We start from the raw sequence: 12,096 nt of genomic DNA, 5'->3' as shown, positions 1-12,096 counted from the left end.
GTGTCTCCATAGTCTGAGAGCCATAGTTTTTTCAGTTTTTGGGCGATTATCTTAGGTAGGGTCTCATTTTTTGCGGGATGAGATGACGGTTTGATTGGCACTATTTTGGGGTGCATATGACTCTTTGATCGCTTGCTATTACACTTTTTGTGATGTAAGGTGACAAAAAATGGTTTCTTTAGCACAGTTTTTATTTTCTACGGTGTTCATCTGAGGGGTTAGGTCATGTTAGGCCCCCCCCCCTATTTTTTTACCAATTTTTTGGGGGGAAAACTTTATATCTTAAACTTTTTTTCACTTAATTTTTTGTACCACTTTGGGACTTTTGGGGGTCTAATCCTTTACAATGAATTCCAATACTTCTGTATTGGAATGCATTGGCTGTATGAGTAATACTGTGTATTACTCATACAGCTTCCGGGGCCTGTGAGATCCAGGGGGCTGGATCTCACAGGCTCTTCACCGGAAGGCAGCGCAGATCGCGCTGCCTTCCATGCCATCGGCTTCCGATGCCACCGGCTTCCGATCACCGCCCGCTGCATGGCGGTGATTGGAAATACACAGGGCGTACAGGTACGCCCTGTGTCCTTAAGCACCAGGACATAAGGGCGCACAAAGAAGCACACAAACACTGGAGAACCGGTTCAAGGTTACTAGTTTATCGTTATTATTTTGTTGTCATTTTGATTGTTACACCTGTACTTTGTGGACACCTGTAGAGCCAGCTGTATACAAGAGACGGAAATGGTTTGTCGACCTGTGTGCCTTGATTGGCAGCATCTCCGTAGATGCCGTGACACATGGTGCTTGATAAAATAACAATGTTTCATCTATATAACTTTATGATGTGTTGCAGTGGCTGCGTCCACCGTATTTTTGTACTGTTTTTCATATGTCTACTACAAAATCAATAAAAAGATTGAAGAAAAAATGTAAAAAAGAAAAAAAAACGTATATAATGTATATAGCTAGCTTAAGAATCTTTTTTCCCCCCTATTTAATGATATGTTCAGAAAGGTAAGAGTATGTCTGTATTATTACATACAGTCACAAGCAGAAACAATTGTTTTATAGAAAAAGTCTGCCCTGATATGATATACATAAACATAATAAATCCAAGGTGATTAAGAAGCAGCAATGCTCTGGGACCCTTATTTGCAAGGAATGCATATTGATAGATATGTGGACATAATTCCTGCTTCAAGCTGCATTATAGCACACATAGATGCAATATATAAACCAATAAAAAGCCGTTGTTTTGGCAAATAAAATAATGAATGTAATAACATTTATAAACTGCCAGGGCTCGTTGGCTTATTAATCACTTAAACTATATGACTACACATGACAAATGAACTAAAAACTATTTCAGTGAAATAGACAGAGCTATATAATAAGAATTGTTAAAACGCTGCCAAACTAATTATTTTCACACACCCATTTACCTCGCTACACATTATACTGCAATCTGCAAAAATAAAAAAATCATGATTGTCTTTAGTGCTGAGATGCAATAGTAGTGGTTTCATACTAATATACATTTAAAGAGTAATTGCAGTTTCATTTTTATTTGCTAATGTAGGGACACTGACATTTTTGTAATATACTTTATTTAGGGAAAACGTTTATTTTTGGTAGAAAACTTGGGCTGAAATGTCCCTTAGCAGCGCTCTTTTAAATCAGGGACATCCCTTTTCTATCATTATAGGAGAGACTAGCTGTGCGGGAGCTGCAGGCCTCTGCCTGCCCTGCTCCCTTAAAGCCTTGTGGAAAAAAGAGCCTTATGTGTTTATAAAGTATATACCGTATTTTCCGGCGTATAAGACGACTGGGCGTATAAGACGACCCCCAACTTTTCCCAGTTGAAATATAGGGTTTGGGCTATACTCGCCGTATAAGACTACCCCTCCAACAACATTTACTTTGGCATCAAGATCTGCAGGTAATTGTTGTGCAATTTTCGTCTTTTGCCTCAGTACCATATTATGCCTTTCCAAGAATCTAGTACACCAGGATGCAGTGGCCTTAAATCTGTTGCTGTGATCTGGGTTAGGTTTGGCCCACTGAAGTGCAAACAAACGTATTTTATTTTGTGTCACTACATAAACGTTTTGGCGATGCTCATTCACCATGTCTGCTACATGTTTTTCGAGTTCTGGCCAATGTGGGGTGCCTCTCCTTAATGCACACTTACCCCTTGGCATACTCTTTAATGCTTTTCATTTGCTTTCCAGTCGCAAACCATCTTTTCTGTTACTCCATATTGTCTTGCAGCAGCGCAGTTATTATGTTCCATGGGAAAGTTCACAACTTTAAGTTTGAAACTGGCTTCATATTTCTTTCTTCTTGCTGGTAGAGCCATGATGGGATCTTGACTGTTAGCCATTTGTATACTGTACTGTATGTACTGGTGCTGTACTGTATGAACCGGTACAGATACTGGTGCTGTACTGTATGTACAGATACTGGTGCGGTACTGTATTCACCACCACATGTATCTGCTCCCCAGATAGACTCTGTTTTTTCACCACAGATAAGATGCACACCAAACTTCATTAGAGATCCGCCAACATTAGAATTGGCTGAAGTGCAGATGCTCCTGCTTCCCCCCCGCCTTCCCTCAGAATCGGCAATCCAACCCAGTATACAACAACCAGCCAATCACAGCAAGCGATGTACCGGTATTTTCTGTGCACACTGCATACAAAGCCTGCTTGGATTGGGTGGGTCAGCTCTCCCTGCCTGCCCAGCCCTCCCTGTCTTCAAGACGATCTGAGCGGTAGTACACAATGTGATACTGCCGGCATGAGAAAACCACTGAGAGCAGGGAGAGGGGCTGCTTCAGGAGCGGCTGGCCAGGATGCAGCGCACAGTGGCTCAGCTAGAGAGTGCCTGTCCCTGAAGCTGGAGAAGGACAGCTTCTCCAGTCCGGCTAGGAAGTAAGTTTCAGCGCGCCGTATACCGACATATAAGACGACACCCAGCGTATAAGACGACCCCCGACTTTTGAGAAGATTTTCATGTGTTAAAAAGCAGTCTTATACGCAGGAATATACAGTATACACATCATCATATTTTATAAAAAGGGGTAAACTTGTACACTATTGTATATGCTCAATGACCAGCGTGGCCAGCGCTGTCAGTGAGCTGCTTTCCCCCTGCACTCCCGGCTGACAAATGAAGCTGCCGTCAAGGGTGATGCCTGCGTGAGTGGAAAGCACTCATTACAGGCAGCATAGGGAGGCAGAGGAAGCTGCTATAAAGTGTATAGGGACAGTTATGTCGCTATATATTGTATAACAGCTTCCCCTGCCTCCCTGAACCAGGGTGGCCAGCGCTGTCCGTGAGCTTTCCCCCTTCACTCCTGGTGTGCTAACTGGTGCCTGTGTGAGCGGTAAGCGCTCACTACAGGCAGTGTGAAGATCTTATACAGTATATAGGTACAGTTATGTCCCCACTGCCTGTTATGAGCGCTTACCGCTCGGTCAGGCATCGCTCCCGGCAGCTGGTTCATCAGTCAGCAGCCAAGAGAGCGGGGGGAAATCTGAAAGCGCTGCCCATGGTGGTCAGTGAGCTTCCAGAGTGTACAAGTTCATATTTTATAAAAGGGGAAATGTATATTTACTTTATAAAGACATATTTTCTCCATAAGGCTGAGGGAGCAGGGCAGGCAGAGGCCCGCAGCTCCCTCACAGCCTGTCACTCCTATGCTCATTTTAAAGAGCGCTGCTAAGGGACATTTCAGCCAGAGTTTTCTACCACAAAAACATTTTCCCTAAATAAAGTATATTACAAACATGTTCCCTGTCACTGTCCCTACACATTAGCAAAATAAATAAATAATAAAAAAAAATAATAAAAAAAAAATGAAATGGCACTTACACTTAAAAGTTTTAAGTCTGTGAACAGGTTTGAGGGCAGCATAAAGGAGCAACAGAGACCCCTATTCCAGCCCTGGGTCACTTACTTGTAAAGATGTATAAGATTTCATAAATGCACTCTAAATTAGTTGCAGTAGGACCTGGGTGCTCGAGTCCTCTCCATACTGTGCAAATGCAGTGGAGTCCTTGATATTTATGAGCTGCCAGTTTCTCCACTCACCTGCCCCGACTGACATCTTTCTCCTTCCTATGCACAGTGACAGGAGGACAGGGTCAGCCTGCCGATCATGTATAGAAATACTACACACTTGCGACCTATTGCACCTAATAAACAGTGATTTTATGAAAAATATAGCATCTCTGTCACTACCTTATGCTGCCATCAGATAGGTCAGTATAAACGTGTTTTTTCTTCACATAAAAGTGACAATGATGAGTATGGCATCTTAAAGCATGCTAAACATGCTGTGGCATCCCATTTACAAAGGCATCAATTAACAGTGGAAATCCACACTCCACCTGAGGTACTGGATATCCTTTCTTTCTAATTTCTTGTAGTTTGTAATCAATCTATTCTTATAGTGAAACCATTGCACCAATCACTAGCATCCTGGTGATCTTGTGCTGGGCTTATACACAGTCAATAGACCTGCATTATAAAAGCCCAGATGGTGGGAAAGCGCAGCAATCTATGACACTGATGAGACAGAAGACATGGTTCAGACTGCCACAGATTTCATTTACAGGTGAAACGCGAAAAGTTAGACTATCATGCAAAAGTCCATTTATTTCAGTAATGCAAATTAAAAGGAATTGCATTAATGCAGCTTAAAATGTGAATATTATGAAAAGGTTCAATATTCTAGGCCTCAAAGTGTCCCACTCTAGTCCGCTAATTAATCCATACCCCCTGAGCAAACGTTACCCGAGATTGTGACTTTGGGGTTTCATAAGCTGTAAACAATAATCATCCAAATTATAACAAAAAAAAGGCTTGAAATATCTCGCTTTGCATGTAATGAGTACATCTCATATGTTAGTGTCACCAAGTTGCATTACTGAAATAAATGAACTTTGCACGATATTCTAATTTTCCAAGTTTCACCTGTACTGCTTAAAGGGTTTGTCCAGGATTTTGATGGGCTATCCTCAGGATAGAGCATCAATGTGTGATCAGCAGGGGTCCGACTTCCAGCACCTTTGCTGATCAGCTAATTTGGGGTATGTCTGGCCACAGAAGTAGGCATTAGACTACTACTCCTGTTATTGCAGCGCTGCTCTCACTGATGTTCCCGCTACATAATGGAAATGGATGAAGCTGTTTAGTTTTGGTGCCTACATCCAGTACCGGAGCTACCCTGAAACAGCTGATCGGCAGAGGTACCGCCCGACAATCAGATAATTATGGCCTGTCCTGAGGATAGATCATTAATATCTAAATCATGAACAACTGAAATCCTTCAAGGATATTACTTAGCTGTGTCCTAATAAAGCCAAGAAGCAGACACTAGAGTGGTTTCAAATGTTTTTGCAGCATATTTTCAAGATTTAAAAAACAAAACAAAAAAAAACGTCCTGATGATAGCTGAAAGCCAATAGTAGTGAAGCATAAAACCCACTATAAACTTCTTTTTCAGGCATTTCCCATTTCTATAGGACTTATAAAAAAACAGAACTAAAATACATAATAAAGGAATGCACCATATATTAATAATGAACCCTTTCATGACCAAAGGTCTGTGTTTCAGGAAACATTGATTTTGTATTATGTGGGCATATTGTAGCATGGGACAATGGCACTGGACAAGGCATTTATTTTTATTTTTATAAAGGATGCGTGATAAATGTGTAGCAGGAGTGGATCTTTTCATATTTTATCATTTCCTTTATGTTATGTTTTCATTTTTTAGAAGTGAGCTTCCACATCGTTTACATCATCAGTCAAACTTCGGACTTAAAGTCTAACTACAAAAAAAAAACAACGACAAAAGTGCTCACACAGTGCTGTCTTTCCTCGCTGCTGAAAATGGACTGGAGACTGGCTCATAGACTTTCTATTGAACCCCTCTTCAATAGTAAGGAGGGAGCACACTTTTGAGCGCTTCTATCTCCTTGATTTAGCAATTGGTGAGGGTCTCAGCACTAGGACCCCACCCAAACAAAACCTTACATATCTCAATATGTCATATAAAAAAAAATTAAATTACAGTTACACTTTAAATATATAGATGACAGAAAAGATTCTAAGTTGCGTAGCCAATATTTTCTAAAGTACAAAGATTCCGAATACATGAATTTTTCCCAAAATATATCACTAGCACAGCCCTCCATAAAGTATGCATAAAACAAAACATAATATCTCAAAAACTGATCATGATTTAGTTGCCTGCCATTTTACAATAGAGGTGTTCTGAACAGAGGGCGTGAACCCACTGTACCAACTTTGGGTTAATCCCAATGGCATTGTCCTAGCAGTCCCCTTGGTATCCACCCATTAAACCCTATACAGGGACCTGAACTTTGCTTCAGAAAACCAACCAGGCTACTACCTCCTAGAGTAGTCCAGATGTAGTTGGCAGCTGACTCACGGAATCAAAGACACCAGTCAGGGCTGGCGGGATTAGTGCATGTCCGTGAAACAGGCTCAAGGACAAAGCAGGTTGCAAAGGGCCATTTCTGTAAATGGGCTAGGGTCAGAACAGCTGGCGTGGAACAGAATCCATAGTCAGGGAAATGTTCGGTACACAGGTAGTCACATAATTGAACTTTTACTTGGTCAACTAGAGACTAGGACCCTAAAGCTCAAGTTTCTAAAGCTTAAGGACCTTAAAAACAGCCAACTATAGGTTGGTGGATCATTTCGATGTGAGCGTGCTGGCCCTGTAAATGGCCAAGGGCAAGCGGACGCACCCCAAGGGTACCAATAGGTTTAACAGGAGAATGCAGGTCACTGTCTGCAGCCGGCGCTTGGGAACACCAACCAGAGCGAAGGGCAGGACAGCGGCAAGACAAAGGGGCAGAGTCTGGGTCAGTAGTGTGGTAACCTTCGGGAGAAACTGCGGAGTGGCAGAGGATGGCAGCACAAGAGGTTCTACATTTCATTGCGGTCTTGCATGTGTTGATAATGAGATGGCTACCAATTCTGCACCTCTACAAAATGAAATGTTAACCTATTGTGCCTGCACAACAGCCCAAACAAAAATTGTAATGAAAGAGAAAAGTCTTCATCGAGTTTGATTGTGCTCCCTATTGGCATCAATGGTACCTGAAGCATGGATTTAAAGGGCTTCTGTCACCCCCATTGTGCAATTTTCATTAGCCGACATTAGCCATTTTCTAATGTCAGCTGAGTGCAATCATATATGTCCTACCTTTTGTCTGTAGCCTATTTCTTGTAAAAAATCATACTTTTTATCATATGCAAATTTCTTCACTACCAGCAAGTTGGGCGTGTACTTGCTGGTAGCCGCCCCATCTCCTCTTGATAGACAGGGCTAGCGAGCGCTCTCCTCCTCCCGCTGGCCCCGTCTGCTGCTGAATTCCCGCGCCGTAACGTTCTTCGATCGGCGTAGGCATACTTAGTGAAGGACGCGCGCTTGGCAGCTCCTTCCTCAGTGCGCCTGCGGCGATTACATCACTTTACACCCGGAAGAGAAAACTGCCGGCATCAGCGATAATCGGCAGTCTTCTCTTTTGGGTGTAGTGTGACGTAATCGGAGCAGGCGCACTGAGGAAAGAGCTGGCAAGCGCGCGCCCTTCACTAAGTATGCCTATGCCGATCGAGGAACGTTACGGCGCAGGCGCGGGAATTCAGCAGCAGACGGGGCCAGCGGGAGGAGGAGAGCGCTCACTGGCCCTGTATATCAAGAGGAGATGGGGAGTGTCTAGAAGCGGAAGATGCGGCGGCTACCAGCAAGTACATGCCCAACTTGAAATAAGTCACAGACAAAGGTAGGACATGTATGATTGCACTCAGCTGACATTAGCAAATAACGTCGGCTAATGAAAATTGCACAATGGGGGGGTGACAGAAGCCATTTGAAAATGATGCAAATTTTTTTTTTCTTAGTTGTCCAACATAAATTTTACAGTACCCAAAGACATGGCCGATGCTGTGTTTTTGGAAGAATTTTTAATCATGAAGAAACTTGTAGAATAAGGAATGGAATCATGAGCATGCTGACTGATGTGGCATGAACCGCCATAATCTTTTATTACAAAAAAAGTGTGTTAGAAAAACTGGAAAGTAGATGTTAATCAGATTTATTTTTTTATATAAATCAAACTTGTAGGTCAAACTGCTTACCTGGAGAAGTTAAGGAAGTGAACATGTCGGGTAAATAAATACGGTTGCTCAGCTGTGCTGATATTTTTTATCAATTCCATCTGCGAGAACAGAAACAGATGTCAGAAATATGACTAAAAAGCAGTTGCAAACATGGAAAATGCAGTGCTTCATAGACAGGATTGTTGGTAAACGGTTAAGGTTAAAGGGCATCTGTCAGCAGATTTGTACCTATGAAACTGACTGACCTGTTACAGGTGCGATTGGCAGCTAAAGGCATCTGTGTTGGTCCCATGTTCATATGTGGCTGCATTGCAGAGAAAAATGAAGTTTTAAAATATGAAAATGAGCTTCTAGGAGCAACAGGGGCATTGCCATTACTCCTAGAGGCTCAGATCTCACTGCAATGGCTGCGACCAGCACACTTCAAATGACAGGGCCTTGTCAATCAAAGTGCAGAGGGTGCAGCAGGAGCTCCTTATGGCTGATCTTATAAACGCCCATTATATGTAAATTCTTAGGCCTGTTTCACACGAGAGAGTTTTCCGTGCAGGTGCGATGCATGATGTGAACGCAGAGCACCCGCACTGAATCCTGACCCATTCATTTCAATGGGTCTGTGTACATGAGCATTTTTTCACGCATCAGTTCTGTGTTGAGTGAAAAACGCAGCATGTTCTATATACTGTGCTTTGATGCAGCCCTGGCCTCATAGAAGTGAATGAGGTTTCAGTGAAAAACGTATTGCATCCGTAACAAAGTGCGGATGCAATGCGTTTTTCACTGATGGTTGCTAAGAGATGCTGTTTGTAAAGCTTCAGTTATTTAGCACGCGGGAGAAAAGCACATCAAAACGCCTTGCACCAGCGCAGAAAAAACTCAACAACTGAACGCAATCTCAGACAAAACTGACTGAACTTGCTTGCAAAATGGTGCAAATTTTACTGAACGCATCCGAACCTAATCCATCACGCTCGTGTGAAACCGGCTTAAATAAGTGTTTTGAGCCATCAATAATTTAGAGATAAGGGTCATTAGATGAATGGCACAAAGAGAAAGCATGATTCTCACTGCTAGGCAGAAGGTAACCCTTTATGACAAAGCTGCTGAATATTTTTAATAAAGACCAAATAAAAAAAGTATTTTAAGCCCAAAATGAGTAAAATGCAATCACTTAAAAAATTGCCCCAAAAGGTGTACATAGCCTTTAAAGGATAACTGTCACATTTAGACCCCAATTTCAATTTTCATATATGTAGTTACTAATAACATGATATTCCAGAATCAGTTACTATTAGACTGACTTACCCCATATTTAATAAGATTCAGCCCTTAGCAACCAGTCTGCATAAAACTGCAATTTCTCTATTCAGTTAAGATGGCCGCCACTGCCCTCACCAGCCAGTAACAATAGCCCCCCAATAGTGTCAGTAACCACAGCCCTCCCCCTAAAGGGTTAATCTCCTCTTACGGTCCTCTTACCACATGTTGCTTTCATTTATACACTGAGCAGATGGCAGATCTCCCTTCCCTGCGCTGCTTCAACTCTGCATTCTCCAGCTCTGCTGAGTGAGGGAGCATCTGCCAAGCGTAGGGACAGGGAGAAGTGCACACAGCCCAGGTAATGTTGTCAACTGCTGGGGAGGACCTGGCTTTAATCATTTACTTACAGTCCCTGGCTGTCGGTAATCTGACCTTGCACGCTGCGTGCTTCTGCGTCCTCCGTCCTTCAACACAGACGGACCATGCATAGCAACCTGATTTTAAGCAGAGGCAAAATTCGGCAGTACAGGGAACAAAACTGTGGAATTAAGGGGAAATTGAGTACACAGTGAAACGTTTAAATAGGGCCACCAAGGAGATATTAATCACCACAATCCAATACTCCCAAAAAATAAAATATGACAGTTATACTTTAATACTGGGGAGGGAGGAAGGGAGGGGGGGCCGCACTGGCCCCCAATTAATTTAATACTGGTGAGGGAGGGAGGCGGGCCCACTGGTCACCAATGAATTTAAAACTTGGGAGGGAGGGGGGTCTGGCCCCTGCTGCCTGGCAGCACCTGATCTCTTACAGGGGGCTATGATACGCACAATTAACCCCTCAGGTGCGGCACCTGAGGGGTTAATTGTGCTGATCACAGCCCCCTGTAAGAGATCGGGTGCTGCCAGGCAGCAAGGGGCAGTCATGTACACAGTTCTTAGTATATTCTAACTTGAAGAGTCTCACTATGGGAGAATATGTGTTAGAATATACTGTCAGATCTGAGTTTTCACGATCTAACTCAAATTCGATGGTATATTTTAACAGAGGCGTTCCCATGGTGATGGGGACGCTTCAAGTTAAAATATAACATCGGATTGGAGAAAACTCTGATCCGATGGTATATTAATAGGGACTCCTGACTTTACATTGAAAGTCAATGGGGGACGGAAAGTTTGCAATTGCACCATATTGTGTCAACATCAAACGGATCCATCCCCATTGACTTGCACTGTAAGTCAGGATGGATCCGTTTGGCTCCGCACGGCCAGGCAGACCCCAAAACGCTGCAAGCTGCGTTCGGGTGTCCGCCTGCTTAGCGGAATGAAGGCAAAACGGAGCCAAACTGATGCATTCTGAGCTGATCCGCATCCACTCAGAATGCATTGGGGCTGTACGGATCCATTCGGGGCCACTTGTGAGAGCCATCAAACGGAACTCACAAGCAGAACCCCGAATGCAAGTGTGAAAGTAGCCTAAAAATAGGCAGTATAGGGAACAAAAATGTGGACTTAAGGGGTAATTGAATACACAGTGAAAAGTTGAAATAGGGCCACCAAGGTGATATTAATCACCACAATCCAATACTCCAATAAGATAATATAAGATCACCGCCGTTATTTATTTCTGCTCCATCAGATGAGCAGAGCAACAAAACGTGATGTGAACCTAGCCTTACTGACCGGAAAGAAGCTTAACAGACTCCGCTGACTATGATGGGATCCGTTCAGTTTCCATTCGGGATCTGTCTTTTTGTGTGCTGCATATAAGGCTTTTTTGTCTGGTCTTTCGACAGAATCTGCAACCGAGGCTCCAAAGGCGGCCTCCAACACAGATGTGGGCAAGAGTAGGCTTATGTATTATGTATCTGAATTACTGCAACTTTCAGATTTCTCCTCGGGCTTAAATACGCCACAAAAATAGTCAGAGGAGTATTTTTACTCCATTGGAAAAATGGTGAGCGACCTCTGACCATGCTTAATATACAATATATGCGATCACATACATAATCTATACAACATACAAAAAACATAAGGCATGAGATAGCTTTGTAGACTACAGCATTCCATACAATGGTATCTAGTAAGAAAACTATACCGTATATGTTTTTGATTAGTTTGAAAACTTCATTAGCAATATAGCATTCATACTACCATAAAATGTATGGGTCTTTGTGATCTTGCTGCAAATATCGCAAGACTTGCTTCATCTTGCATCTACGATATGACACTTTGGTTGGGCACATAAATTAATTAGTGTCAAAATCCAAAGCTGAACTTGGCTTTGTGCCTTATTAACAATGCAGAGTTCAGCTTTGGATTCTGACACTGTAATTAATGCATGTTACCGAAGTGTCAGACGCGAGACGAAGCAAGTCTTGCGATATTTGCAGGAAAGATTGCAAAGACCTCAGTGGCGCCCATACGGTAGTACGGAGGCTATACCGTTTCAAACTAATCAGGTTTGGATACAGCAGTCCGAACCAGATTCGTTCAACACTACATATAATATGGCCCAGAAAAAAAATTAAGTTGTTGTCTGAGAGTGTATAAAATTAGCATAACAGCAGGAAATGTGATCAAATAAAAATAAATTGCTTACTTAAGTCCCCCAGCTATTGCCTCATGCTCCAGTGGTACTTGTTAATCGTTGCTTATTTGTACTGC

At 42.7% G+C, this 12,096-nt stretch overlaps 1 protein-coding gene across 1 annotated transcript in view; it reads right to left on the bottom strand.

Moving 5' to 3' along the window:
• Positions 1-12,096, bottom strand: part of UST (uronyl 2-sulfotransferase) — a 398,475-nt gene that overhangs the window by 103,406 nt on the left and 282,973 nt on the right. The window contains 1 exon segment of the mRNA XM_044291484.1: positions 8,188-8,267. Coding sequence (XP_044147419.1) covers positions 8,188-8,267 — 80 coding nt within the window.

The sequence above is a fragment of the Bufo gargarizans genome, chromosome 4, assembly GCF_014858855.1.
Source record: "Bufo gargarizans isolate SCDJY-AF-19 chromosome 4, ASM1485885v1, whole genome shotgun sequence".
Lineage (NCBI taxonomy): Eukaryota > Metazoa > Chordata > Amphibia > Anura > Bufonidae > Bufo > Bufo gargarizans.
This window is presented reverse-complemented; position numbering and strand designations above follow the sequence as displayed.